This window comes from Eretmochelys imbricata, chromosome 20 (assembly GCF_965152235.1).
Source record: "Eretmochelys imbricata isolate rEreImb1 chromosome 20, rEreImb1.hap1, whole genome shotgun sequence".
Taxonomy (NCBI): domain Eukaryota; kingdom Metazoa; phylum Chordata; order Testudines; family Cheloniidae; genus Eretmochelys; species Eretmochelys imbricata.
In genome coordinates, this window is record NC_135591.1 from 9,844,028 (window position 1) to 9,871,985 (window position 27,958).

The 27,958-nt window shown below is 55.2% G+C and overlaps 1 protein-coding gene across 2 annotated transcripts in view; it reads left to right on the top strand.

Moving 5' to 3' along the window:
* The window catches only part of NCKAP1L (NCK associated protein 1 like), a 71,094-nt gene extending 43,971 nt beyond the window's left edge, over nt 1-27,123 (top strand). Inside the window, exons 27-31 of one of the 2 annotated variants that reach the window (XR_013348460.1) lie at nt 11,440-11,533; nt 12,682-12,794; nt 14,075-14,184; nt 23,192-23,281; nt 26,170-26,306. Coding sequence is in view for 1 of the 2 variants with exons in the window: in XM_077838403.1 (XP_077694529.1) it covers nt 11,440-11,533; nt 12,678-12,794; nt 14,075-14,184; nt 23,192-23,281; nt 26,170-26,295 (537 nt within the window). In the remaining variant the exon portion in view is untranslated. Of the gene's footprint in view, nt 1-11,439; nt 11,534-12,677; nt 12,795-14,074; nt 14,185-23,191; nt 23,282-26,169 lie in introns of both variants that reach the window. The other variant, XM_077838403.1, reaches the window with a different exon arrangement.
* The last annotated feature ends 835 nt before the right edge of the window (nt 27,124-27,958 follow it).

Consider the following 27,958-nt stretch of genomic DNA (forward strand, 5'->3'; position numbering starts at 1 on the left):
AGCCCCTCTCTGTACAGCTGGGATGGGCACCGTGTTACAGGCGGGAGCGTGTTCAGAGACGGTGGGATGGGTCCGGCAAGTTGCCATGCTGGCCCCTTTGGGCTCACCTGGGGTATTCGGGCAGGTCGGAACTGTGCAGTGGCGCTGTGGGGCCAGATCTTCAAACAACGTCAAGCTGGAAACGGGAGGGAACTGGGTTATTCTGTTCCATGATCTCCAGGGAGATGCTGGGCCAGGGATGTTCTGATTCTCCATTTCGGAGCCATGGATGTGTAACTAGGTCGATATTTAGTCTGGGTTTTGGCCCTGGGATGGGTGTTGATTTCAGCAACATCACCAATATTCCCTTGTGCACCCATGGGTCCTCTCCTGTTGTGTTGCTTCTGTGTTCAACCCCAGAGGTGGCTGCTTTAGAGTGGTGGAGAAAGCGATCTTGTATTTGCCCACCCAGTGAAGCCAGTGAGTGGGGAAGGGTGAGAGGGATGTAAGCAGGGTGATTTTTCATTGCCGAGTTAATGGCTTTATTATCAGCAGTGCAGCACGGATAAGGAGTGAGTGCAACTCGTTTTGCACCGGTAGTGAGAGAGCGAATGCCTCCAGAGCCACAAAGCAATTACAGGGAAGCAGGACCGGAGGTTGGTTCCTGGCAGAATGGAGGGGTGAGGAGAATGGTAATGGGGTTACTCACCTTCAGCAGGCGTGGAAGGACAGTAATCAAACACCCAGCGCTGCCCAACGGGCCTTATCAGATTGTGGGGCGATAACACGGCTGGGGCTGAGGCTGAGAGCCAGATGCTGAGGTCAGGAAAACCCACCCCTCCCAGGCATGACTTGGGGCTTGACACAGGGGCAAAGGAAGCCCAGCTGCTGAGGGGTCTGTGTCATGCTGGAATTTGCAGCTGGCTCAGCTGTCAGGCAGGGGCTGTGTTGGAGCACACAGGGGGGATCAGCTCTCTGGTGTACGCGCTAGGACCTGCGGAGCTGCCAGCTGAGGATGACCTGCTCTCAGTGGCAGAGTACAGAGAAGCCTGGGCTTCGGGACCCAGGTGCTTGGGGACACGAATGAGCCCACAGGGAGGGGCTCCCTTGTTATCCCCATGTTACAGTGGGGGAAGTTGCAGTGCAGAGGGAGGGGAAGTGACTTGCCCAAGGTCACCAGTCGGTCCGTGGCAGAGCCAGGAATGGAACCCAGGAGTCCTGCCTCCCTCCTTCTGGCACAAGCGCTAGGCCCCAGATTCCTGTAGGTGCAGCTGAAAGGGAGGAGCGATGGGTGCAAGCTCATTATCTTGCTCCATACAATGAGCTTGGCTCCTGAGACATGAAGGGAGCTGTCCGTCCATCTCTGTGTGTGTGTATGTGTGTCATGGCTGTCCATCTGTCTCTCTCAGTGTCAGGTCGGTCTGTCTCTCTCTGGGCTGCCTGCATCTCTCCCCTGACCTGTCTAAAGAAGCCCATCTGAGCGATGTGAGTTCAGGGCCCTGTCCTGGGCAGCCTGGAGCCCTCCCCCGCTTCTACCCAGCGAGCTGCACAGTGAGTGCAGCCCATCCAGTCCCCCTGAGGATTAGGGCTTGCTCATAGCCAGCCGAGAGCCTGAGATCCCAGCCAGGAGGCAAGGTAGTGGGCACAGGCCACCACCATGGACACTAGAAGCTGGACTGAGACCTCAGGGCCCAGTCCCCCTGGCAGTAACAGCTGTGAGGTCACTGGGAGTCACTCGTGTCCCACTCTGGATCCTACCATGGCTGCACCGCTCCATCCCATCCCACTGCCAGCCCTGCTCCCCACACTGCCCTGGATTTACCTGCCACACTCTGGTACCAGACTCCTGGCAGGTCTCTCGGATCCATGTGCAGATGGAGAAACAGCCAGCTCCCAGGAGCAGCCTGTGTGGCTATCTCTGACAGAGAGGGAGGTGGGGCTGGACCTAGGGCCAGATCATGCTAGGCTCTCCCCTTATTACTGGGAAGGGGCTCTTTGGGTCACACTGGTCCATGGACAAATCTGGGGCAGCCTAGTGCCCAGTTGCATTGCTGCACGGAGGGACGGAATGCAGCTCTCCCGGCCAGTGTCAGCAAAATGCCGTTTCCCTAGTGTAGCCGGGCCCCTCTGTCTGGGACAGCCGCTGGCTTGTGGGCTGCACTGATTGGGGTGAGCCTTCACTCTCTCGGTGCCATTCACAGCCCTCTCCAGTGTCTCTGGCGTGTCCTACCCAGTGACAGCCTGTCAGCAACTGCCATGAGGGTGACACAGCAGGTTGCTGGATGCCTTAGAGCCGAGCCGTTTACTGGAGGGGGGCCTGCAAGGAAGAGTGGGTCAGCCAGCACCGGCACTGCCTTGGCTGTCACTTCTGGGGGGCATTTCCTCTCTGCCCCCTCTTTTTGGATCCCGGCCCAGACTCCTCGCGAGGCAGGTGGGTTCCCACTTCCACTTATTGCCCTGCCATTCGCGCTGCTTCCCCAGACAGCTGGGATTCAGAGGCTCAGGACCTGGTGGACTGGAGACAACTGACGGCTCCCGCTCTGGCACACTCCCATACGTCACGGGAGCTTGGAGAGGTTCCGTCAGCCGGCAACTGTGGTAGCTGTGATGGGTCCTGAATGGCCTACTGCTGGGAGCCAGAGCTGGGCGGTGTCACGCCTTGCAGAGCAGACCCGAGTCCCCCTGTGCATCTCAGTCTGAGGACAGCTGCCCCTCTGACTGAGCTGTCATAGTGGATCAAGGGCCGCACCCTTGTGGGGTTAGCCTGGCTGGGCTAAGTACCTTGGCGGGGCGGGGCAGGGGGGTCACCCCTCCTAGATCAGGGCTGGATCAGCATCCCCTCCCCCTGGGGGCATGTCAATTGCTCCTCTCCACCGTATATCACGCTCATTGCAAATAGAGGGCAGCCATCCTCCAGCTATTGATTTCCAGAGTCCTCAGCGGGTGAGACTCACCAGCCCTCCGTGGCCCTAGATCCCTGAGTTCTTGGTGAGGCCTCTGGGATGGGCTGGACCCTGGTTCCTTCCCACAGCGAGGACAGAGTACATGGGGTATCAGTGGGATCCTTTAAGGACTAGAATCCTCTCCCTCCCAGCCACATGTGGCCAGAGGGCTGCACTCTGCCTGCGCTGGGGTCACCTTTAATGCCCAACATTAGTTCTAATTAGGGAGGCCACCTGTCCTGTTTTTTGAGGGATGTCTCTTATTTGGTGTGTAATGTCCCATTACCCTGGTCTAATTAACGCTGCTAAGAAGTATTTGTCCAGATGCAGAGTGTTCCAAAAGATTGGTCCTACAATGGGGCACAGAGCTGGGATCTGGGGTAATGAACACAGAGCCCTAACATTAGTTCTGCCCATTTAGTTCCCATCCACGTGACCTTTGTGACCTTTAGATGTAGATGGTCACTAGTCCTATTCATTGTTAGTGTTGGCATGGGTGCTCGCTCCCCACGTGCTGCTTTTCCTTTAAGGTGTAATAGACAATGATCCACCATGTAGGATTTGAGAGAACAGGGTCGCTACTCTAAAATGGAGCTGAAATCCTCAAGACAGACCCTCGTTATCTAGGAAGTCCTACAGGCTCTGAAGAGTCCTTTCAGTGAGCACACAATGAAATCCCAATAGACCTGACCATGTTCTCTGGGGCTTTTCGTTAGGAGCTCACAGCTCATAGAACCCGATCAGGTTCTCCGGAGCCGTTCCATAGGCACTCACAGCTCATAGAAACCAACCACGTTCTCCAGGGCTCTTCCATAGGATCTCACAGCCCATAGAACCCGACCACGTTCTCTGGGTCTCTTCAGTAGGAGCTCACAGCCAGCAATTAGCTGTTCAGATTCCAGGCACGCTCTCTTTCCTGGATGCTTAACTGCGCTTTCCTCTTTGTTAGTTTCTGTTTTTAACCTGTCAAGGGATTTGTCTGGGGATTGTGTTGCAGTGAAATGACCATTTCCTAGGGGATGAAGGAGGGTGGCTGTGTGGTTAAGGCTTTGGACTAAGATTTGGGAGAGCTGGGTCCAATTCCCAGTTTAGCCACATAGTCGGTAGATGACTTTATGCAAGGCACTTAATTCAGCCTGTGCCTCTGTATAGAACAGGGATAGGAGTTCCCTCGTCATGGGGGAGAGGGGAGGTGAGGAGAGGTTGTGAAGCAGGTGCTCGGTATGAGGATGATGAGCTGGATAATTGCCTAGGTAGAGCTGACGTTGGGATGTTCTGGTGCTGCAGGTAACTCACGTGTTGCATAGACAGAAGTAGCTTCAGGCATCTCCCTGCCAGCTGTCGCCTCACACAAGGTGAGAAGGCTCATGCTGTCAGACAGAGCTGCCAGAGGCGAGGTTCGGATTATGCCATTCACCCTCTCCCCATGTATGACCAGTGTTTCCTGTCTCATCTCACGTCTTGCTGCAGCATTGCCAAGCTGTGACCTTCCTTCTCTGCCCACCTGGCCCGAACTCTCGCCTAATGCCGCAGCTACCACATGACCCTTCTGGCCTGGATGCCTGCAGTTCCCCTGCGCTCCCCTGTCCATTTGGAATGCTGCTGCTAAGGTCATCTGCTTGGGTCGTCGCCCCGGCCCCGGCACCCCTCCCTTGGCCACCCCTCTTCCAACACAGATGTCTCTCCTCTCCCGGGCAAACCCTTCCCCCCTCCACCTTGCACAGCTTAGCCCCCGACGTCTCACCACCTACTATCATGTCACAAGGTCAGAGAGACCCCACCCTCCTTAGCCTGATTCCCCACAGTCCCCTCCATCCTCCCTCCTCACGCTGGAGAAGCTCCCTGAGTGGATCCATAAAGCCAGCAGCTCATCCTGCTTCAAATCCCTCCCCAGCGCCCCACTCTGGGATGATGCAGATAGGGAACTGAAAGCTGGTGCTCGTTAGACTGCTGGAGAGCTGCCCTCATGACACTACCTGGCCCCAGATGGAGTGCAGAGCTGGTCTGTGCTGTTGCCACGGCTAGGTCCCTCCTTAACCCACAAAGTCCTCGGGGCCGTGACTCGCATTTGTTCTGTCTGTGCAGCACCTGGCGCCCTGGTCTTGTCTGAGCATCTAGGTATTGTTGTAACATAAGTGATAAATAACCATTCTCTCAGTGTGTCCACAACACTCCCCTTCCTGGAGAAGATACCAACCTGCCCCCCACCCCTGTGACTCAAGGACCACTTGATGCCAGCTGGCAGTGGGGGTCATAGAGGGACAGGGTTGCCCTGAGTTCACCAAAACAAAGCCCTGTGAGGCGTCTGCTTACAGCCTGTGTCACACACATCGATCATTGTGAGACATACGTGCAGAAAATATGTGAGGAGTTCTGGATATATGCTGAAAATGATGTTCTCTAAGCATTATCGTTAAAAGCCGCTCAGTCATGCTTGGAGACGAACTCCTCCAGACGGGAGGTGGGAGACCCTATCGCCTTGGTGCATTGCGTGTGTCACACCAGAAGTCTCTTGGTGAAGTGAGTCAAATGCTAATGAAGAGCTCGCAGAGATTTCAGAAGCAAAGGAACAGGAAGAGGTAGACAGTGGGGGATGGGGGCCTGTTTTCAGGAGAAGATCAGAGTTCTGCTCTGGTATTTCTGGGCACGCAAAGAAACACTCTGGTGACAAGAAGCTGCCAGCAGGGTCGATCTGATGAAGGGGGATCCCAGCCATGCTGGTTGAAAAGGCCTGGGGGTAAACTAGGCTGCAAGAGACAGCCTGTCTTGTGGGTTAAGTTGAGGCTCTAGAAAGCGAGTTATGATTTTGTTTCATGTGTAACCCTGTGTTTCCAGTCCTCGTACCTACTATCATTGGCGTTTCTGATAATAAACTCATTCTCGTTTTCACTGTGGCTGTAGCTAAGTGCGGTGTGTTAAGCGGAGTGGTGATCCTGAGTTCAAACCACTGAGCTGGTGTGCACTGTTCCTTGGGGAGCAGAGACTTGGAGGGTTCTGTGATTGTTCTGGATCAGGGCTGAGCCCTCCAGAGGGACGCTCAGAGCACTCAGGGCTGGTGTGTGCCTATCGCTGACCTGTACAGACAGAGCGAGGCCAGCGCAGGCCTGGGAGGCCAGGCTTGTGCTGTCAGAGGCTGGTGGAGTCACGGAGCTGATCCACAGCAGGCACAGACAAGGCTCTCACGCTAAGAGCAAGTGGTAGCGAAGGGCCTGGGTACTGCTGGGGAGCGTCACAGTGACATAGTTGGCTGGATCTATACTCAGTTTGCTGGTTAGCGAAGGGTCACGCTCCGGGCACTTATATACAGTTAACGTAGATACCCGGAGATTCACAGGTAAAGAAAAGGTTGTGGTTTGTTGTTCTCGGTGTGGTTCTTTTGAGTAAGGGACTGGAGCAGCAGGAAAGGCAAGGTCATGCTGGATATACCAGGAAGCAGCGAGAAGTCGCTCATTCCCAGACACAGCACAGACACACCTGTACAGGGCACAGGCTCCCAGAGCTACTCTTCCCGGAGCCCTGGCCAGCTCCCACGGGCTGCTCTCTGCAACCCCGCACTCCCCAGGCCCTCCAGCTAGGACTAAGGCAAGTCTCTCTGTACAGCACAACCTGCCTGCTCCTTTGAGTCTCTCCCTGAGACGAACCCTTTATATGGACCAGGTCTCTGCTAGGAGGCAGCTAATCAGTCTAGGTGGTGGCTGGGCCCTGTCTGCTCTTAAAGAGCCTGTCAGCCTATAACAGGGCCTAGGGCTTTGACCCTCGCAGTCTGTCTCTAGGGGATGTTGTGAGGGTGCACCTTGCTCTTAGGGCTTTTCAAGGTTCCTTCCCCACTCTGAACTCTAGGGTACAGATGTGGGGACCCGCATGAAAGACCCCCTAAGCTTATTTTTACCAGCTTAGGTTAAAACTTCCCTAAGGCACAAAGTCTTTGCCCTTGGATTAGGTAAAACGCTGCCACCACCAAGTGTTTTAGACAAAGAACAGGGAAAGGACCACTTGGAGTTCCTATTTCCTCAAAATATCCCCCCAAGCCCTTACACCCCCTTTCCTGGGGAGGCTTGAGAATAAACAAGATGAGCACAAACCCCTTGGATTTTTAAGACCCAAAAAACCCAATCAGATTCTTAAAAATCAGAACTTTATTAGAGGAACAAAAAAAAAAAAAAGATAAGAGAACAACTCTGTAAAATCAGAATGGAAGATAATCTTACAGGCAGTCAGATTCAAAACATAGAGAATCCCTCTAGGAAAAACCTTAAGTTACAAAAAGACACAAAAACAGGAATACACATTTCCTCCAGCACAGCTAATTTACAAGCCAAAATAAAGAAAACTTAAAGCATTTTCTAGCCAGATTACTTACTAACTTTACAGGAGTTGAGGGGCTTGCATCCTTGATCTGTCCCCGGCAAAGGCATCACACAGACAGACAAAAACCTTTTTCCCCACCTCCAGATTTGAAAGTATCTTGTCCCCTCATTGGTCATTTTGGGTCAGATGCCAGCGAGGTTACCTTAGCTTCTTAACCCTTTACAGGTGAAAGGATTTTGCGTCTGGCCAGGAGGGATTTTATAGTACTGTATACAGAAAGGTGGTTACTCTTCCCTTTATATTTATGACAGGGCTCCTTGTCCCTCACTAATCCCTGACCGTTGTACGGATATTGATCTCAAAGGCCTGAAGAGCGAAAGGGGTTTTAAACCCCATCACTGTCCAGTGTTAAACAGCACGAGATAGCTTCAGCGGGCATTGGGCATACCCAGGAGCATGCGTTCACATTGGAAGCTTATTGATTAAACACACGAAAGAACAAGAAATCAAAGCCAGCGTTTCCACAGTCTCTCTCCTTCTGGAGTCAAAATACCAGTCTCTTATTTTCAGAACAATCTTTCCTCAATGAAAAGGAAAAGGTTAATTTTACTCTCAGGCCTGATGTGAGGGGAAATCTTGTGGCCTGTTCTAACAGACAGAGCCAAGGTGGAGGAGAGACGGGATAGAAAAGATGGATGAAATACAGCTTTTGCTGATGTTTTTGGAACTGGACTGCTGGTTAGTTACGAGTAGGTAGCTTGGCTGGCAAATCAACCATGACACCTACTGCTTGGAGCCTGGTTAGTTACAGTCTGGTCAGGGCTGTCATTGGGTTGGATCCTTTCTGCTTAGGCAAGGCAAGTTTGGATGAAAAGCAGAAAATAACCCGGGAAGGGAATACAATATAGGATCTTACGTGCCTTTGGGGTGCTAGTAATTAGCTATCCCCACTGGTGGGCTGAGGGCTGGATGCCAGGATAAGGGGATGACTTTCAGCACTCACAGGTAGAGACAAAGTTCCCCAAACAGGAGCAAGGCCAGCCGGCCTTCCCCCCAGGAAGAGTCTTAGCTGAGTTGCAGAGCTGCAGGCAGGGGAGGCGCTGGGGGAAGATTATTCTTTTTTTTTCAAAGTTGTCTTTTAAGAGCCCCAAAAAGGAGTACAAGTGAGTGACATGTTTTAGCCTCATTATTTTGTCCACTAGTGAAATCCATTTCTGTAAGGCCATGCTTGGCATGGCTAACTTTGTTCCCACATTTGCTTGTTCACCAAGTCTGATCTCCCCACCGTCCTTGATTTACACCGAGCGGTGGTTTGTTTGTGTTCTGCACCTATTGCAACATTCATCGTTATAAACACCTGGACCTATTTGCCGTGGTTACTGTAACATCTTATGAACTAATTGAGCTTCGGGTAACTTTGCAGATCCAGTCATCGCAGCGCCCCGCAGAGAGTCAAGCAGTCAAACAGCCCCAGCAGAGCTGGTCCATAACAAAGCCATCAGCTGGAGCTGCCCAGCAGCCAACCCACGGCTCACCCTCCAGACTGGAGGGAAGGAATGGGAACACTGCTAGTGGCAGGAGCTGGCAAAGTGCCAAGGCAGTGCTCCGAGACCGTGCTGGGGGGAGTGTGGCAGCCACAGGGCAAGCAGTCAGCATCTTTAGACCTAGTGCTGAGAGAGAGCCAGTGCTGAGCAGATCCCCGGGTTGTGCCCCGCTGCCTTGGTCAGCCCTGCCTACCCACAGAGAGCTCGGAGTGCTGACCAGCCAGGAGCTGCCCAGAGCACGGCTGCAGCCAGGGCAGAGTCCTGTGTGCCAATGGCCTGGGCAGGAGACCCCCTCAGTGCAAAGGATGCTGTAGAAGACATTAGAAGAGAGGGGAACTGCTTGGAAAGAGGAATACAAGAGGCATGGTTCTGGAGTAGAAAATCATGCATGCGCTGGGGAAGGGAGACCAGATGCTTCTCAAATTCACCCTTCTCATCAACACCAGAATGAGGTGGCACTGGACAAAACTGACACACGTTTAAACTGAGCCAGACAATAGTCTTATATGTATTGCACATTTAGCCTGTGGAACTCCCTGCCACAGGATGTCAATGAGCCCAAGAACTCAGCAGGGTTCCAGCAAGGAGCACATATTTGTACGGATAGTGAGAACAGGCCATGTAGGTGTGCAAGGGCTATAAGCCTCCCTGCATAAAACAACCACTAACAGGGTCTTGAAGGCATTGCCCCGTGACAAAGGTGGGCAAACTACGGCCCTCGAGCTCCCACCCGGGAGTGGGGTCTGGGGCTTGCCCTGGTCCAGCACTCCAGCCAGGGAGCAGGGTCGGGGGCTAATCCTGAGCTCCTAATGTCACCGTCTTTCCAGCCCCAAATCCCCTCTAGAGTTATAGAGCTTGGTGGCTGTTGGAGCAGCCAGTGCCCAGCCTGGATCCCCGCTTGGGGCTGTGGATTCGATCACTCTGCTCCCCAGCCACAATCCCAAGAGCTTGGAGCTGCCCGTAGAGGGTGTTCAGGGCCCTGTTGGGTCAGAGTGCCGGGGGTGGGGGACAGCGCCATCCAGCAGCACACACAACTTGGGCTTAAGATGCTCTGTGCTAAGGCTCTTATCTCCCAGCCGCAGCCCTTACCCTTCTGAGGAATAAAGAGTTCTCTCTGGGGCTTGAGGGCCAGCTAATTGTGACACTTGGGGGTTACCTGATGTGTCCGAGGGGCATCACTAACTTGCTCTCAGCCTGTCTGCTCCCACAAGCAGAAATGAGTGCCCTGTCCCTTGTCCTCCAGACACCCGTAGCATACACTGATCTACTACCTCTGTGGAAACAGGGCCCAGGGCATGGGTCTCACCTCAGTTCAATACTCTCTGTAGCACAAGGCACTTAGACAGGGGTCTAGTAAAAGCAAACAGAAGTTTATTTAACCGAGCTTGAGACAGATTCAGCTAAAAGCACGTTTAAGGATTTGGACACAAGATTACAGCTAAAAGAAAACATGGAATGCAATCCACAGCCAGTGTGTGTTAACGAGCGATGTCCTAATACAGTCTCTCTCCCCCTTGTGGCGCTCATCGAGTCCAGAGAACTGGGCTCCACCTTGCACGCCCGCTGGCAGAGTTTCCTCTCTGCAGTGGATAACACCTCGTGCCATTTTGTCTGCTCTCGTACAGTTACGGGCTCTTCCAATTGTCTCTGCCCAGAGCATTCTCCTGGGTTGGTTGGGTTTGGTTGGGGCACGGGCTCTCGGCTGGGCACAGGGCATGGCGCGGTCAGACTGGGCACGGGCTCCCGGCTGGGCAAAGGGCACGGGGCGGTCAGACCAGGCACAGGTTCCCGGCTGGGCACAGGGCATGGGGCGGTCAGGCTGGGCACAGGCTCGTGGCTGGACACAGGGCATGGCAAAGTCAGACCTGGGGCAGGCTCTTGTCTCAAGTGCCTTAGCTTTCACCCACACCTCGGGGTCTGTGCACGGCCGCTGCGAAGCGTAATTCCCAGCTCGGTACATCTACATGCGCTAGCTTTCTATGAGCTCGGGCACTAAAAATAGCAGTGTAGTGATACAGGCAGTGGGATGGGGGAGCTACGCTCCTGTTTGAAAACCTAGGTCCATAATTGGGGGGCTAGCCCTTTATGGCTTGGCCTCCAGCCAGCTGCACTGGCGTAAATCATGTCTACACCAGGGGCTTGTAGTAGGAGCTAATATCAAGCACTTCTGCCACAGTTTGGGTCCAGTAATTGCCCGCTGTGCTACTGGACACCCCAGAGAGCAGAGCTCTCAGCAGCTGGTCCCAGCGTGTTGCTTCTTTCCACTGTGCTCTGCGTGTTTCGAGGGAGACAGTCCCGACTGCTGTCCCACAGGGTTTCTTATCCCTGCCAGGCTCCATTTTCTTCAGCCTCTGGTGCTTCACACATTCCAGTGTCCACATCCCAGTGGGCTCTGGGCACCCAGCTCCTCTGCATGGAAGGGAGATGCTCCCAGGGGAATGACAGGTCTGTCTGTGGTCCCTGCTGGAGGCTGTGCCAATATGTGGCACAAGTGGCTTGTTTCTCCCCAGCTCACGCAGCCCATGGCCTGCTGACCAGGCACTCACAGCAGCTGCCCTGTTTTCCCCATAAACATGCAGCTGTTTCATTACATGGAACAGAAGCAAGGGAGCCTGGGAGCTCTCCAGCCTTGCTGACACCCTCCCTTCTCCTGGTCTTTCCCCCAGGTCACCTTGAGCATCTTCGAGCTGGCCACGGCTGCCGGGATCCCATGCGACATTGACCCAGCCCTGGTGACTGCACTTTCCAACCTGAAGACAGGTAAGAGCCAGGCTGGGAGCTGCCCTCTAGCCCAGTCTCCCAGCGCTGACACCGCCCTGGGTTCTGGCTGCACTCGCTCATTCAACATGTGATTGTGAATTGTGACACATGCTTCTGTCCCAGTTTCCAGACACGTATGCTAGAGATGTTTGTGTCTGTAACAATACTCAGCTCCCACAAAGGAGGGGCTCTGGATGGGTTAGGCCCTGTCTACACTAGAAAGTGGTAGCATTTTAACTATCCCAGTCTAGTCCAAGCAGTACATCCCCACCCAGCATGAATGCAGTTATTCCAGTTTAAAGGGGCTTTATGCCAGTCCAGCTATTCCTGAATGGGATGCCATCCCCCCTAGGGCTGGTGCCAGGGTGACTATATCAGTACAATATCACCCCCCACACCTGACATGCCCAAAACAGGACACCTTTCCAGTGAGGACCAGGTCTTAGTTCGCCAAGTGCTTTGAAGATACAAGAGCTAAGGTGACCTTGAGCAAGTCACTGCCTTGCTCTGTACCTCAGTTTCCCCTCTGTAAAATGGGAATGATGATAGTGACCTTTGGGTTATCTTCATTAAGAGCTTGTTATTAGCGGAAGCCCATTAGAAGGGGGAATTGCCTTACCCTCAAGCATCTGTCGCTGGAGGCAGAAGCCATCAGTAGCTGCCTCCGTGCAATGAGTGAAGTCAATAAAGATTTGGGCAGGGATGACAAATACACCTTCAGAACACACACAGCATTGTCACAGGTGCCGCAGCTGATCCAGGGACGTTCCGGGAACACAGCCGGGATCCCCGCGGCTCTGCTCTCCCAGCTGTCTGCATGCCGCCTACCAGCCTGGGACTTCCACGGGAGCTCTCCCTTACCCCACCACTTTGGCAATTTTTTCCATGGTGCACATGCAGCTTCAAGCGAATCTGAGCAGTGTCAGTTATGTTCAGTAAAACTCAAAGCTCCGGAGCAGCAGGGACCTGACTCCATCTATTAGATAATTTACTAGCCTGTCACAGCCGCTGGGTGATTTTATATATATATATGTATATATATATTTGTAAGTCAAGTCGCCAAGCCAGGGAGAAGAACGGACAGTGTAAACCGAGCATATTACTGATATCTCTGGTTGGACATCTTCTCCTCTCTGCCTGATAGACAGCTTGTCCCCTGAGGAGGAGTACAAGTCAGCCTGTCTGCTGCTGGTCTTCGTGGCTGTATCTCTACCGCTCCTCGCCTCCGACCCCTTCTCCATTTACAGCATCGAGATGGACGGTAAGAGGCCGGGACGGGCTGCTTTCTAAACGCCGGAATCTATTCACCCGCCGCACATGCCGATAAATGGCCCAGTGGCGCCATCTGTGTCTTTGCCGTCAGTGCTCCATGACTAGATTCCCATCCTGCCCTGCAGGGGGCGTCCCAGGACACCACCCTGCTTTCCTGGGTGAATGGCCCCGGGGTGGGGGCAAATGCTCAGGCTGCAGGGCAGTTTGTGGAAGTTCTTGTTACAAAACACACACTCCCAGAAAACGGGACCTTGTTTCAAGCGCTGTTCCGCACTCCAACCCCAACTTGCATTAGTGGAAAGGCTGAGTGAGGTCCCGGAGCTGTTTAACATAGGCCTGACTCACATTTCAAGGGAACCTGCCCCAACTGACGTGTTTAATTATTTCCATAATTCATTTGTCAAGAAAAATACAGAAACGAAAAAAGAAAAATGCGCACGTCTCCCTGCTGGGACAGGGCTGCTCGTGCACATCACATCAGTGACAAGCAGAGGACTTCTCAGCATTAGGCCCTGATCCTGCCCCAGGAATACAGGACTGGAAGGACGCTCACATCCCAACCCCTGCTATTGCCGGCAGCCCCGTCAGATCATCCCCTTCCTAAACATCTCAAGCTCCATCTTCCAACTCAAGAGGCTTCTTGCCTATGGGGGGGCTGTTCCCAAACCTCCCTCCTCTGATGGTTAGAAACCTGCTTCTCATTTCCAGCCTCCGTTTATCCCTGGCCAGTTTATCCGCAGGGGTTCCTGTGTCAGCCTTGTCCTTTAGCTTCAATAGCTCTGCTCCATCCCTGGCATTTCCCCCCGAAGGGTTTGCAGAGAGCAGCCCCCTCCCTCTCAGCCTCACTTGCTAGGCTGACCCAGTCTCCTCTGTAAGATCAGTTCGCCATCCCCTGGCCATCTTAGCAGCCCTTCTCTGCGCCTCTGCCAGTCGGTATTCATTCCCATCAACAAGGCTGGCCACAGCTGCACCCGGTATTCCGGAGGCGGTCTCCCCAGTGCCGTGCCGATGGCATTAATACTTCCCTAGCTCTGCTGCCAATACCTCCTCAGGCCATAAGCGCTGGACTCACCCCAGTGACTTCAGTGGGGTTGAGATGCACATGTGTAAGTGCTCCCAGGATCGGGCCCTTAGATGCAGGGGTGATGTCTTTGTAACGGTGCTGGGGGTGCACTGGGGGTGCTGTAGGGAGACAAGCCGAGCCTCCCTGTCCAGTCGCAGTTCAGTGAGCTGTGAGTGCCAAGCCCCCCTGTCTCCTTCTCCCTGCAGGGTACAACAACAATATCCACTGCCTGGCCAAAGCCATCATCCAGGTGTCTGCCGCACTCTTCACCGTCCACAGCAAGAACATTGAGACGCACCTCAAGGAGTTTCTGCTGGTGAGCGGCTGCGGGCGGGTCTCATTCCACGCAGCGGGCTTGTGTGCCAGGTGTACTGCCCCTGAGGGCATGCTGGGAGTACTGCACCCTAGAGCGTACTGGGAGTACGGCTCCCAAGGGCATGCTGGAATACTGCCCCCAAGAGCATATTGGGAGTATTGCACTCCAGAGTGTACGGGCAGTACTGCCTGGATGGCATGCTGGGAGTACTGCCTCCAAGGGCGTGCTGTGACTACTGCTCCCAAGGCTGTACTGGGAGTACTGCGCCCAAGGGTGAACTGAACGGTTCTCCCCCGCTGAACTGGTGCTTGCAGGATGTGGGTTATGAGGTGCTCAGTGAATTCATAGCTACCTCTTGCTTCTAGGTGGGCCGTGCCCGAGACAGTCTGTTTATCCTCCAAATGGTCCAACCCAGGCACATGGGAATGGCCAGGGATTCAGCTACTTCAGTGTCCTGCCTGACAGCTGGTAGCTCCCCAGCTGTTAAGGCCGGAAGGGTGATCACCCAGTCTGAGCTCCTGCCTAGCACCGGCTAGAGAGCCTCATCCACAGTGACCACAGCAAATACTGCTTGGGTCCCACGAGGTGGGTCATCCTAGGCACCGCCTAGGCACCGCCTCCTAGGCACCGCCAGGTGTTTAGCAAGCGTGAAGGCAGCCAGGGGTCTGTGGGGGATGGCATCACCCCGCAACAATCACAGCACAGGGATGTGGGAGGGGAAGGCCGGCTGGATCTGCCTGATTCATCTCCCACTGAGTTTGGATTCGGGGTTCCGAGGGGCCTCCCGCTCCCAGGTGTCTGGCATTGGAGGCGGCTGGCATTGGGGGAAGGGCGACAGCCCCAGTAAGTGGCTGTCCCTGCTGCCCTGCCAGACAGTAAGCTGGCAGGGAGTGTCCAATGCAATAGGGATGGACACAACCACCTGCGTTCCAGCCAAGCCACCTCCCTGCCAGGGACTCCCACTGGCAGCAACCGAGCAAGTAGCTGACATGCTAGCTGGTTCCCTTCTCCCGCCTGGTACCCAGCAGCTCCCCATGCAAGTGATGGGGAACCCATCCCCACCATACCTGCACATTAGGAGAGTCACTGAGCACACTAGAGCCCCCTCCCCTGCATCTCCATCTCAGGCAGCCAGTGGGAGCTGTGGGGCTGAGCTGCTCTGAAAATCTGGCCATTGCTGGCAAGAACGTGAATCTTATCAGTGAGTTCTTCTAGCTGAGATTTTAACTGAGAACAGTTCCAACCCGTCCACATGGGGTGTGCGTGTGTCTGAGGGCTCCATGGGGTCTCGTCATTAGCCAAAGGTGACTTGGGGCCAGGACTCCTGGGATCTACTCTGAGCGCTGAAGGGAGTGTGGGCCCAGGGTAGAGTAGCAGTCTGGGAGACAGGACTCTGGGCTTCTATTTTGAGGACTATTGGTTAGAGCTGGGGGCCTGGCAGTCAGGACTCCTGGGTTCTATTCCTGATCCTACTGTGGGAGCTTGGGCAAGTCCCTTCTTTTGGCCTCAGTTGTTCCCTTCTGTAAAAGGGGGGTGATACTGAACCGCCTGTGGGTGTACATTGACATGTGCAAAGTGCTTTGGGATGCTAGAGGCAGCCAGGGGCTGAAGATCAGCGAGAACTGAGGACATCAAATCGAGCTCTTATGGCCAGCCAAGGGTGAGTCCCTTCTCAGTGGCCTGCAGCCGGAGGGGTAGAGCTGCCAGGCTGCTCGGTTGGCCCCCGGTTATAGCAGGAGGTGACAGCCACATCTATAAGAATGACTTGGGGGGGCCACTGTTTGTGGGTTCCATCTCAAGGCGCCTGGGACTGATTTTCAGAAGGTGCTGAGCATCCACTGCTCATATTGGTTTTAGCTGGTGTTTTATCTTCTCAGCACCCCTCAAAATCAGAGCTGTGGGGCGATATCCGCTGCGGGGGTAACTTCAGCACAGAGGAGGTTTGTACCCTCGCTCTCACACCTGCAAAATGCCCTGTAGGCACACGGCTGGGTCCTGGCACCCCTAACCCTTGATTGGCTTCAGAGGAGCCTGGTGGGGGCTGAGCAGAGAAGGGTACAGCTGAGTAGGATGGCCGGGTTCTGGCAGGTATGTAATGGTGTTTGATGCCAGCCCAGAGCTTGGTGCTGTTATCTCTCTCTTCAGGTTTTCTCTTATTCACAGCCCTTCAGTGGGGGCAAAAAACCACAGCTGACTGAGCTTGATACATTTCTGGCGGGGATAGGATGACGGGACTGCCCACAATGGCATGTAGCCAGTCTGTGACAGCTAGCAGCAAATATCTCCACTGGCCAGTGATGGGACACTAGATAGGGAGAGCTCTGGGTCTTGCCCACATGCTCAGGGTCTAAGATCACCCTATCTGGGGTTGGGAAGGAATTTTCCCTCAGGTCAGATTGGCAGAGTCCGTGGGGGGTTTCATCTTCCTCTGCAGCATGGGGCACAGGTCACTTGCAGGTGTAAACTAGTGTAAATGGCAGATTCTCTGTAACTTGAAGGCTTTACATCCTGATTTTGATTCTATGTAGTCTGAGCTCCTGCCTAGCCCAGGCCATGGCACTGCCCGGGGCTAATTCCTGGTTGAGCCGGAGCATAACAAGGACGAGGTTTATGGCCTAGTGCATGGAGCAGTCCAGTCACTCTGGCAGGGGAAGGGACTCTTCTAGGCGGTCCAAAGTGGGTGGTGGCTTCATTTAAAATCCAGGTGGATGGTTCTCAAATGAGTCCAGCTGGGCTGGCTCAGGGGGGAAACAAACAGGCTGCAGACTGAACATGGGGTAAAAGCTGGCTGGAGGCTCTGGCATAGGCTGGTGGGTAAGGCCCGGGCTAGGATTTGGGAAGAGCTGTGTTCTAATCCTGGCTCTGCTACTGACCTGACGTGTGACCTTGGACAAGTCACTTCACCTGCCTCTGTGCCCCCTCCCCTTTATCTGTTTTCTCCACTGTAAGGTCTTTAGGGCAGGGGCTGTCTCCCAGTGTTTATGTGACCAGCCCTGTCCTTTGGGTGTCTAGGCCTGCTGTACTATAACAGAAGCTAATTAACCATGCCCCAGGGGAGGATAGCAGGGAGCAGCTGCTGCTGTCAATAAACAGTGATTCTTTCCCCGGGGAGTTCTTGTTTGGGCTCTTCAGAGGCATTTAAATTCCTTCCTAGGAAAGAGAAACAAGCAAGAGCCTTTGGAGAGCAATAAGATGACATATTGGATAAGATTGCAATTTACTCCTATCTGCACAGCTCAGTCTTGGCAGGGCTTTGCGGGCCCATCTGTTAAACTGGGGGAATTTAGCGAGGGACAAGCCACTGCCTGGTTCCCAGTGCCTCCTGGTTCTTTTCTCTCTGAGTGTTTCAGACTTTCCATGCTTTTGAGCCCTTGCTCCATGCAATTCTGGAGTCCCAAGGCCAGACACCAGAGAAAATCAATCCTGTGCCATTCTCCCTGGCTCACAGTGAGTGATGGACGGAGGAGTTGGGGGATTGGAAAAGACTTGTGCATCAGACTATTATTTTTGGCCTGTGGGAAAACAGCCAGCTAGGGAGTGAACCTGATTCATTGTTGATTAGAAACATCAGAGATTGCAAAACGAGCCAGTGCCATCCTTTCCGTGGACGAGTTTCACCTGCAGGCACAAACCCTGCCGAGAGCTCAGGGATCAGCTGCTGGTTTGGGTCTGGCCTGGGATGATAGTAACAAAAAGCTGGCATCTCCTGATGGCCCACAATGTGTAACAATTGTTAGTTCTCAGTTCACTTCCTACTGAAGAAGCATCACAGTGTAACAGACTTGTAAATTGTGCATCAGTCTAGCTTAGTCATTGCTGTAACATCTGTGCATCTCCCAATCTTTAATGCATCTATCCCCACACGCACCATGGGGGCAGGGCAGGGCTAGCATCCCCATCATATGGCTGGGGAATTGAGGCACAGAGAGACTCAGGATATGTCGACACTGTTATTAAATGCATGCGTGCCTGGCCTGTGTCAGCTGACTCGGGTTCGGGCTCCGGGGCTGTTGAATTGTGGTGTAGATATTAAGGCTCATGCTTGAGCACAGGCTCTGGGACCCACCCCACTTGACACCACAGTTAAACAGCCTCATAGCCCACGTCAGCTGACACAGGCCAGCTGCGGGTGTTTAACTGCAAGTGTGGACATGCCTCGAGTAACAGTCATGCAGGAAGTCTGTGTCAGAACAGGGAACTGAAACTGCATTTCCCCTAGTGTTTCCCTGGTCCACCTAGAGGATAACAGACTACTACCGTTGCCAGCTAATAATACCTCAGTCTCAATCATTCTAGCTCTTGAAGTGCCTTACAAAGGAGGGCAGTATCACGGTCCCTGTTTTACCAGTGGGAATCCAAGGCAGAGAGTTTTGCCCAAGGTCACCCAGTAGGGTGGCCATATTTCCCTATGCTGAACACGGGGCGCCTGGTAAAATTGCTCGTATTCAAGCAAGTTCAACGGTAATCAATCAGAACTATGCCGTACAAACCTTCACATTAACATCGAATTGACTGAGCCCCTGTTAAAAAGCAATGCTGCGAACTTGGATTCTTTTTATTTAGCTTCTTATCTGTCAGGCTTTAGGGTTCACGCGGGGAGAGGTGACACCCCCTCCCATACACCTCTCTCACGTAGGGGAAGTATCTTCCCAAGGCAACACGTGGGACGGGGAGATGCAGGGTCACATGCGCCACCCCCCCCAGATTTCTGCCAGGGTTCACAGCAGAATGTGGCCAGCAGCAGCCTTTTGGGCGGGAGGGAAGGGATGGGAGCTGCTTCCAGGTGCGGGGTGCATGGTGTGGGCGTGTGGGTGTGTTTGTCTGCGTGATGTGGCCTGTGTCTTCGCAGAGCTCATCTCCAAACCACCCCGCCCAGTGGATGGAAGCAGCTTGTCCCTTCCTGTCCACACAGTGTTGAAAGGCAGCTAACACCTCCAGGCTGCTGCTGGCCACCAACATAATCCAGATGCCTCCTGTCCCCTGGCTACAGCTTGGGCAGGAAGGGGTTAAGCCCTAAGGATGCATTGTGCCCCAGGGCCCACAGAACCTGACTGCAGGGGCTTTAGCAAACCAGGCCAGAGAGGTGGCTCAGCAAAGAAGGCTGCTTAGGGGACAGAGCAGCCCCATGCTCCCTGGGGGGCGGGTGAAGAGGGTTCTAAGCCCCTGTGCTGTGCAGGGCTTTGGCACATGCAGGGCTTGGCTTCTCCTGGTCAGCGCCCTGGGCAGGAGGGTCTTGGGCTTCCCTGGGGCGCCAGCCCAGCCAGAGGCAGTGGGGGAAGGAAGGAGCCTGCCGGCCAGGCTGCTGATGAGCTGAGCACTCCGACCAGGGGCTGGTTCTTTGCACAGTGCTGGAAGTGGGACGGGCCCCGCCCGGGAGCAGGGGGGCAAAGGGGCAAAGCAGGGAGAGGACAGCGAGAGGGGGAACATGTAAAGGGCCAATGGGTGGGCAGTAGAGGTGGCACGTAACCAGCTGGTGCCTGCCCACACTCACCAGCCATCGCAGCTCGCAGTGCGCAGCCAATCCCAGCCAGAAAAGGGACGGGGAGCAGGTCACTGCTGGCTGAGAGCCAGCACACCGCGGGGGCTGCACTGACAGACCAGCAGGGAGAGCGGCCAGCCCTGCGTGCTGCAGCTTTGTCCGGCCACCAGCCTTCCACACCCACCCCCATCGTTGGCCACTGGACCCGCCACTCACCGCTGGCGGGCAGGTGGCTGGCAAGCAGGGATCTGGCCAACAGCAGGACCCGCCAGTACTGTGACGCGGGAGACAAAATACAGGATAATTTGCCCATTTTTAAGAAAAAGTCAGGAGGATTTAAATATGGGACTGTCCCTTTAAAAACAGGGTGTCTGGTAGCCTTATCACCCAGCAGGAAGCCAGGACTACAGGCCTAGTCTCCTGGGTGCTAGTGCAGTGCTGGATCCACGAAGCCAGGGGTTCCCAAACTTCATTGCACCGTGACCCCCTTCTGACAACAAAAATCACTGCACGACCCCAGGAGGGGAGACTGAAGCCTGAGCCCACCCGAGCCCTGCTTGGTTCCAAAGCCTGGTGGGGCCAAAACTGAAGCCCAAGGACTTCTGCCCCAGGTGGGGGGCCTGTAACCTGAGCCCCGCCACCCAGGGATGATGCCCTTGGGCTTGGGCTTTGGCCCCAGCAAGTCCAGCAAGGCAGCCCTGGTGACCCTATTAGAACAGGGCCCTGACCTACTTTGAGGTCCTGACCCGCTGCACTAGGCTAAGGGTCTGGCAGGCCCAAGCCACCGAGTGACTGGCATGGCTCAGCTGCTGAGGGGGGCTGGTTACTCAGGCCTGCTCCTGATCTCGCTTGCACTGGTGTATCTCCATTTACTGCAATGAAGCTGCTCCTAACTGACCTCGGTGTGTGTGAGATCAGACACATTGACGTATTCTCATGCGGCGGAGGGCAGACCCCAGCATCAATGTGCACATTCTACAGGGAGGAAATCCAGGCACTTTGCAAAGCCCAGACCCTGGTGGAGGAGCTGAGGCTGCTCCTTGGAGAGCCTCACAGCTGGCTGGTAGTGAGAGCATGCCAAGGGCAGGCAGCGCTGAGCTCTCAGCTGCGGGGGGCAGCCGAAAACAAACCATCTGGGCTCTGCATGCCGTTCGCTGCCCGCTGCTGCACACTCATCGGCCAGCACAGAGATCTGGAGACAGATGCAGGGCATGGGGAGGTGTCCAGGCATCTGCAGAGATAAATAATGCTGAAGACAGGTGCCAAGCCCAGGTTGCCCTTCACGAATCACAGAGCCTGTTAGATCATCAGTGCTGTCCCCCTGGGCAGCTCACAGCCCACAACAGCTGGGAATGTTTCAGGGGTGGGGATTCCATCACACCCCATGGCTTGGGGCCAGTGGTGCCGGCGACTCACTAGGGGGCGCCTTTCTCGCCTACTCCAGCGTCCCGGCATGGATCGAAGGGGTGCTTGCTCGCGGAGATGGGTCTGTCAGTCTGTCTGTTCAGGCCTGTTCTACACTTAAAAGTTTAGGTCGATGTATCTGTAGCGCCCAGGGGTGTGTGACCAACCTCCCCGTGGAGATGCAGCCAGGTCGAGGGAAAAATGTTTCCATCAAGCCAGCTACCATCCCTAGAGGGGCTGTGAGGGGCTCCTAGCACAATGGAAAAACCCCTTCTCTGGCTGTAGGAAGTGTTGTCAATATGCCACTGCAACAGCTTGGCTATAGCACTGTTGCAGTCCCGGTCCTGTAGACATGGGCTCAGACTGTAATCTCCTCCTGCTTCAGGGCAAACCCCATGCACTGGCTGAGTGGGGTCAGGAAGGTTATTCCACCATTGGTCACGAGGGGGGCCCTGCTCTGATCAGTGCCCACCACATGGCAGCACTAACCACGCAGCTCCCAGGCTGTTGGAAGGGGTTGAGCTGGGAGTGGGCCCATGCCTCTGGAAGAAGCAATTCTGACTGTGTGAGTGGCAGAGGGGGGCCAAGGAGGCCGGGCCGTGGCTTGCCCCCCAAACCACAGCTGGCTGGGATCGGGGGGATGTTGTATCCTGCACATGGACTGGCGAGGCGGGTGGAAGTGGAGGTGTGAGTCTGGGCTCAGCTAGGATGACCAGATGTCCCGATTTTATAGGGACAGTCCCAATATTTGGGGCTTTTTCTTATATAGGCTCCTATTAACCCCCCACCCCATCCCGATTTTTCACACTTGCTGTCTGGTCACCCTAGGCCCAGCACTAGGGAGAGCAAAGCCAGCCTTTCACCTGGGTGTGTGTCAACATCCCCCGAGTTTGGGAGCCTCTGGCTGCCCCTCTCTTTGGGCCCTGCATGGGGAGCTGACCCGGTTCTGAGATTCAGCTAATGGGATTGGACAGGTGGGGAGGGACTGTCAAAAGTGCTGAACACCCAGCAGCTCCCCCTGACAGCAATGGAGAATTCCCCTCCCCCTGCTGGCAAACAGTGGAGAATCTCCCTCCCCCGCACTGAGAACAATGGAAAATCCACTTCCCTGCATAGAGAACAATGGAAAATCTCCTCCCTCATTGAGAACAATGGAGAATTCCCCTCCCCCTGCTGCGAATAATGGAGAATTGCCCTCCCCCCTCACTGAGAACAATGGAAAATCCCTCTCCCCCTGCTGTGAACAATGGAGAGCCCCCTCCCCTCACTGCAAACAATGATGAGTCCTGCTCCCCCCCCCCCCCCCGGCAAACAATGGAGAATCCCCATCCTCTGCTGAGAACGAATCCCCCCAGTAGGAACAATGGAGAACCCCCTCTCATCCCGAACAATGGGAGCTAAGCCCTTTTGCAGCTCTGGCCAATGCACCGTTGGCAGCTGCCCAGGTGCCCCATGAACATTTTCACCTTGCTCCTCCGGCCCAGCTAAGGCTGGTGTCAGAGACGGTCTCCCAGCCCAGATGTCTCTTTGGTCCCATTGATCCTGGTGAAGGCAGGTCACTGATTTGCTCTGTCACAAGCTCCCTGATGTTCCAGTTCCAAGCTCCAAAAGGTCCTGGCGCTAGCTCCCTGCCAGCTCGGAGCTTCCCCAGCTGGTCCCCAACCCAGGGGCCAGGAAAGGGGGCGGGCGAAGAGCTGTCTCCCTGTGCCCGGTGAGTCTCTACTTCAGGAACCCTTTCCCCCTCTCCAGGCTCGGTGCCGCGCTGGGGCTGGAATAGGAGCCGTCAGGGCCCCTGCTCAGGGCAGGCCTCTGCCCTGCCCCATCCCCAGGCACTGGAGAAGCCAACAGGTCTTAATCTTTGGAGCCAGTTTTCATTACTGAGATGTGTTTAGCAAAGTTCAGCCCCTCAGGTGCCCTCAGCGCCCTTCCCCACGCACCGCGGACACTCCACCCCTTCCCCGCCACGCCCCAGAGGCATTGCCCTAGGCCCTAGCCCAGCCACGCTCTGCAAAGCAACAGACCCGGCCAGGGGGCTCTGTGGGTTCGCTTTCCTCATTAACTGGAGACTCTGCTGAGGCGCTGCGGGCAGAGCCCGAGAGCTCATCTCTCTCTCCCTCCTCACAGCTGGCGTCCGTGAGCCTCCTGCAGCTGGGACAAGAGACCGACAAGCTCCGATCCAAGAACCGTGAATCCATCTCCCTGCTGATGCACCTGGTGAGGCTTCTGCGCTCTGGGGACAATGGACAGATCCCCCTGGCAGACACTCGGGCTAAGAGACACCCCCACGCACTCTGGGCCTGGGTAGGATTTGGGTGGCCCGGTGCTGAGCTGCTCCCAGACTGGAGGTGATGCTGGGCTCCCACAGAGCTTCCAGCCATGAGCTCCCGCACCTGCCTCCTCCCCTGCTCTTATTCCCAGGGCAGGGGATAAAAGCAGTCAGCAGAGCAGAGACAGGCTCCCTTCCCAGGCCTTGGGTTAGGTTTCAGGCTGTCCCCCTACAGCCTGGGCTTTCCAGCTGCCCTGGTGCTGCTGGGGGCAGAGCAGGGCGAGCTGCTTCCAGTGGTTCTCACATCCAGCCCCAGCGATGGGCCATTGCCTCCCGGGTGACTGCTCTCTCATGGCAGCCTGATCTGTCCCCTCCTGGGGACTGAGCTGCTGTCTCTGGGGCGAGATCATGGCCCCACAGATTGACAGAGCCCCTGTCTCCTTGCTCAGCCAGCCCCCTGTATAGGCAAGTGCTCTGGCACTCAGCGGGGGTCGAACCCCCAGCACCACACGCAAGCCCCTGCCACTGCACAAGGAAAGCAGCTGTAGTGGCTGGGGCCGGCGCTAGAGGGCACTGTGCCCACGCCCCTCTGTCAGTGCATTCCACAGTCACCCTGCCGGGCCCAGGTTTCCCCGAGGAGTCGGAGAGCAGGCGGTAGGCAGGCTGCGTCCAGGGCAGAGCTCATGCCTCTTGCCCCTGCACTGCCAGGGCCCGGTGTGTGCCCTCCTCACTGGTCCCTGGTGGATGGTTTTGGAACTGTGGGTACTGTTGGCCCTTACTTGGATTTACCATCAGTGGGGCTGCTGAGCTGCTGTCAGAGGGGTCCGGGCTTCAGTCCCTGGAAGTTTAGATCAGCAGGTCCAGCCTCTTCTTCAGTGGGCCGAGATCACAGTATGCACCCAGCCTCCCCTGTCCCCCACTTCCTAGCTGCTCTCCACTGGGGAGAGACCCCTCCTTGGCTGTTTAATGCATCTGTCATTCCCCTCTAATGTGTGGGGCAGGGGGTGCAGGTGAGGGGGGGGGTCTCTAAGAAGGCAGCTGCTACCCCTGGCGCTGCCCTATTGGCACCAGACTCTGTACCCCCTTGCGCCAGGCAGTCCCAGCCCCCGTGCAGGCTGGGCAGCCAGCTATCTGTCTCCATTAGCACTGGAAGGATATTGATTTCTGCCCTGACGGGAGGAGACGGCTGTGTCTGGGGAAGGCGAGGGCTCCCCCGTCCGCTGCCTGTGATTGGTATTCGGGGAGCAGGGTGTTGGCAGCAAAGCAATTTAAATGCAAATGTTTCAATCTAGAGCTTATGAATGAGGCTGCCTGGGCTCATTGTCCCCATCTGGGGAGAGCGCTGCTGAGCCCAGCACATGGGCTCTGTGCCTAGCTCGGCTGCTGAGCCAGACCCATGGGCCTATGACACCTAGGCGGGCAAGCACAGAGCCTGGCAGCAGGGCTGCATCCGGGTGAGGGGGAAATTCCACAGCTGGGTTCGGGGATGCTGGATTCCGTGGCTGTTGCAGTCCCTGTCCACTCTGAGCCCCCACCCCCACCCCCTCGGGTGCCTGAGGGGGATGGGCCGCCCCATGCAGCATTGCCTGGGGAGCAGGGACAGCAGAGTGGGCACCGGCCCTGGGCTCGTCCCTGGCCAGGGCCCAGGGGTGCTGGAATGAGAGGTGCTGGGGAACCAGTACAAATTGTTCTTACACCCCTGTCCCTGGCTCCTTGGTCTTGTGAATGGAGGGTGCTGGGTCCATCTGCCCTGACCCACATGCACTAGAGACAGAAGGAAACCCACTGGACCCCCCCTCCATTCATCCAGCGCTGGCGTCGGAGGCTCCCCTCTCACCCAGCCTCTCCCTGCTGGGAAGTTTCAGGGGAGATGTTCTGCCCCTGGCTTGATGCCCCGTCCCCGTCCCCCAGCCACGGGCGATGGCTAGGTGTGCTGTGGGGGAAGGGGGGGCTGCCAGTTATGATCCCACAACCATCTCCCAGTCTGCCCACCCTGCTCCGCCAGGGCTTTCAGGGAAGGAAGGCCCCATCCAAGGAGCGGGCTAAGCCCTTTTGAAAGTGAACGCTGTGCTTGACTCTCCTGGAGACATGGCCCAGCTTTCCTCTGATGTCCAGCCGTCACGGCCCCCTCCCGGCCCCTCATTTCCCAGGGGCAGCACTGTTCTTTCTTTCTGAAGCACTTTTACTCAAGGGTCAGTGTAAATTTCTGCCACAGCTGTAGCCTTAACATCTGCAGAGCAAAGGGGAGGGCAAGACACTCAGTTATGGACACTGGCCTCCCCTGCCTAGTTGTTCCATGCAAAGGGTGCCAGGACTCCTGGGTTCTATCCCCTGCACTGCCATTGCCTTGCTCCCTGACTTCAGGAAAGTCACCGATCCCCTCTCTCGCCTGTTGCCCTGCAGGATCACAGATTAATGAATTATCCCTTCTTCACTGCTGTAGGTCACCCCCTAGTACAGATGGGTAAACTGAGGCACAGAGCAGAGACGAGTTCCCCAGGGAGACAGGGGAGAACCCAGGTCTGCTGAGTCCCCAGGCAGTCCCTTAGCCACCAGCCCTGCCTTTCCCCCTGACATTCCCTGCAGCTGGTCCTTTACTCCTGACTCGCTAGGGTGCCCAGTCCCTGAGGTCTACGTGCCCAGCCACCTGGCTCTCTCTAGGGCAATTGCCGTTATTGCTGCCAACCCCGCTACTGACCACCCCATGAAATACCCAGAGGTCTCCAGAAGGCCCATGTGGCAGCCATGCCCGGGGTTCCCCTTCTCCGTGGGGCCATACGCTGGGACACGTGGTGGAGACAGGCCTTGATGCTGCTCTTCTGCGTGTCTCTTTCAGATCGTGGAGGAGTCGTCCTTCCTGACGGTCGACATGCTGGAGACCTGCTTCCCCTATGTGCTGCTCCGCAATGCCTACCGCGAGGTGCACAGGGCTTTCGTGCTGAGCAAACTCCCTGCCCACTGACAGCTGCAGCCTGGGCTCCCCACCTCCCTTTGCCCACCCGTTCCCTGACGCATTGCAAATGAGCGCACCTTCCAGGTCGCAGAGCGGGCTCCCATATTGCCATAGGGCTTAAGGGCTGTACATATTTGCATGCCCATTTGTGATGCTGGCAGAGCAGGTGCCAGCTCATGCCAGAGCCCCAGGCCAATTCCCTTGTGTATCAGTGTAGATCAAAGTGATTGTTAAATGTATAAGAGTGTAGCTGGTGTTGAAACTTCATGAAAACTAGTGGGATGTTTCTTGTATTGTTTTCACTTCTCTGTGTCCCATTATAATGGAGTAGCAAACATTTATATTGTGTATTCCTCTGTAACTAAATAACCCAGCAAATGAACCATCAAACGAGAAAGAAGCCTTGTGCAATGCTAATAAAAAACTTTCACAGAAAAGTGCTAATTTCAAAGCAAGTGGTCATTGTGTGTGATGACCAGAGGTCAAAGCCTGCAAATGCTTTCCGCACTCACTGTCATCAAAGGAAAAGCCCTCGTGGGTAGTGACCCTGACAGCTTGTTTTTTGTGAGAAGCTGGAAGTCTGGATTCAAGGAAAGATCTCTCATCTCTAGACTGTTTGGACTCTGACAGGGAAGTCTAGCAGATGCAAAGCAGAGATCCCTAGAGACAACCTGGGTACCCTGAAAAGACTTTTGGGAAACTGTCAGTTTATTACATCACTCCCACCATTTGGCATTACTAACTGTGAATCACCTGTGTGGGTAGTTCACCTGCTTTAACATCTCTAGAACTCTCATTTCCATTTCTTAGCTAATAAATCTTTAGTTTACTATGGAATTGGCTGCCAGTGTTGTCTTTCTTGTAAGATCTAAAGTACCAATTAATCTGGGGTAAGTGACAGCCAGTCTCTTGGGAGCAATCTAAATGTGATGTGATTTTTAGTGTAAGTAACCGTCTTATCACAAAGTCCAGTTTGTCTGGGCAGCAAGATAGACTGGAGAGTCTGAGTGGAGGGTCTGTGATTCCATGGTAAGGCTGGTACAGCAATTCAGGAGTTCACATTTGTTACTGGCTTGGTGAAATCTAATTACAGAACATACCACCAACTTGGGGTATCTGCCCTGCTTCTGAGAGTCTGCCTGACTCAGCACTCACGGTTGTGAGCTGCTCCAGGCAGAGTGACAACATGCATCCCCTTTCCAAAAGGAGGTAGCATAGTGGAGTGGTTAGAGCCAGAGGCTGGGAGTCAGGACTCCTGGGCTCTATCCCCAGCTCTGGCAGGGGAGTGTGGTCTAGGGGGCTTGAACAGAGGAGCTGGAAGCAGGACTCCTGTGTTCTATTTGTGGCCCTGCTGTGGACTTGAGTGAGTCCCAGCCCCTCTCTGAGCCTGTTTGCCCATCTCTGTAATGGAGATGATGATACTGACCCACCCACCTGCCCCTTCCCAGCTGTTCTATCTCCCTTGCTGGAGAGATGGAAATTGCTCCTCAGCCGAACTTGCCAGCAATGAAAGTGAAGCCCTAAGGCCTGTGCAGGGAGATGGGATGGTTAGACCTCCTCTGGGATGGGCTGTGGTTTGGACCCATGGGAACTGGCTCCGGCTGGCCAGTTCTTGGCCCCATGCAGCCCCGGCCCAGGCGCAGACTCCTTCACTTCATGGCTTTGCTCCTTG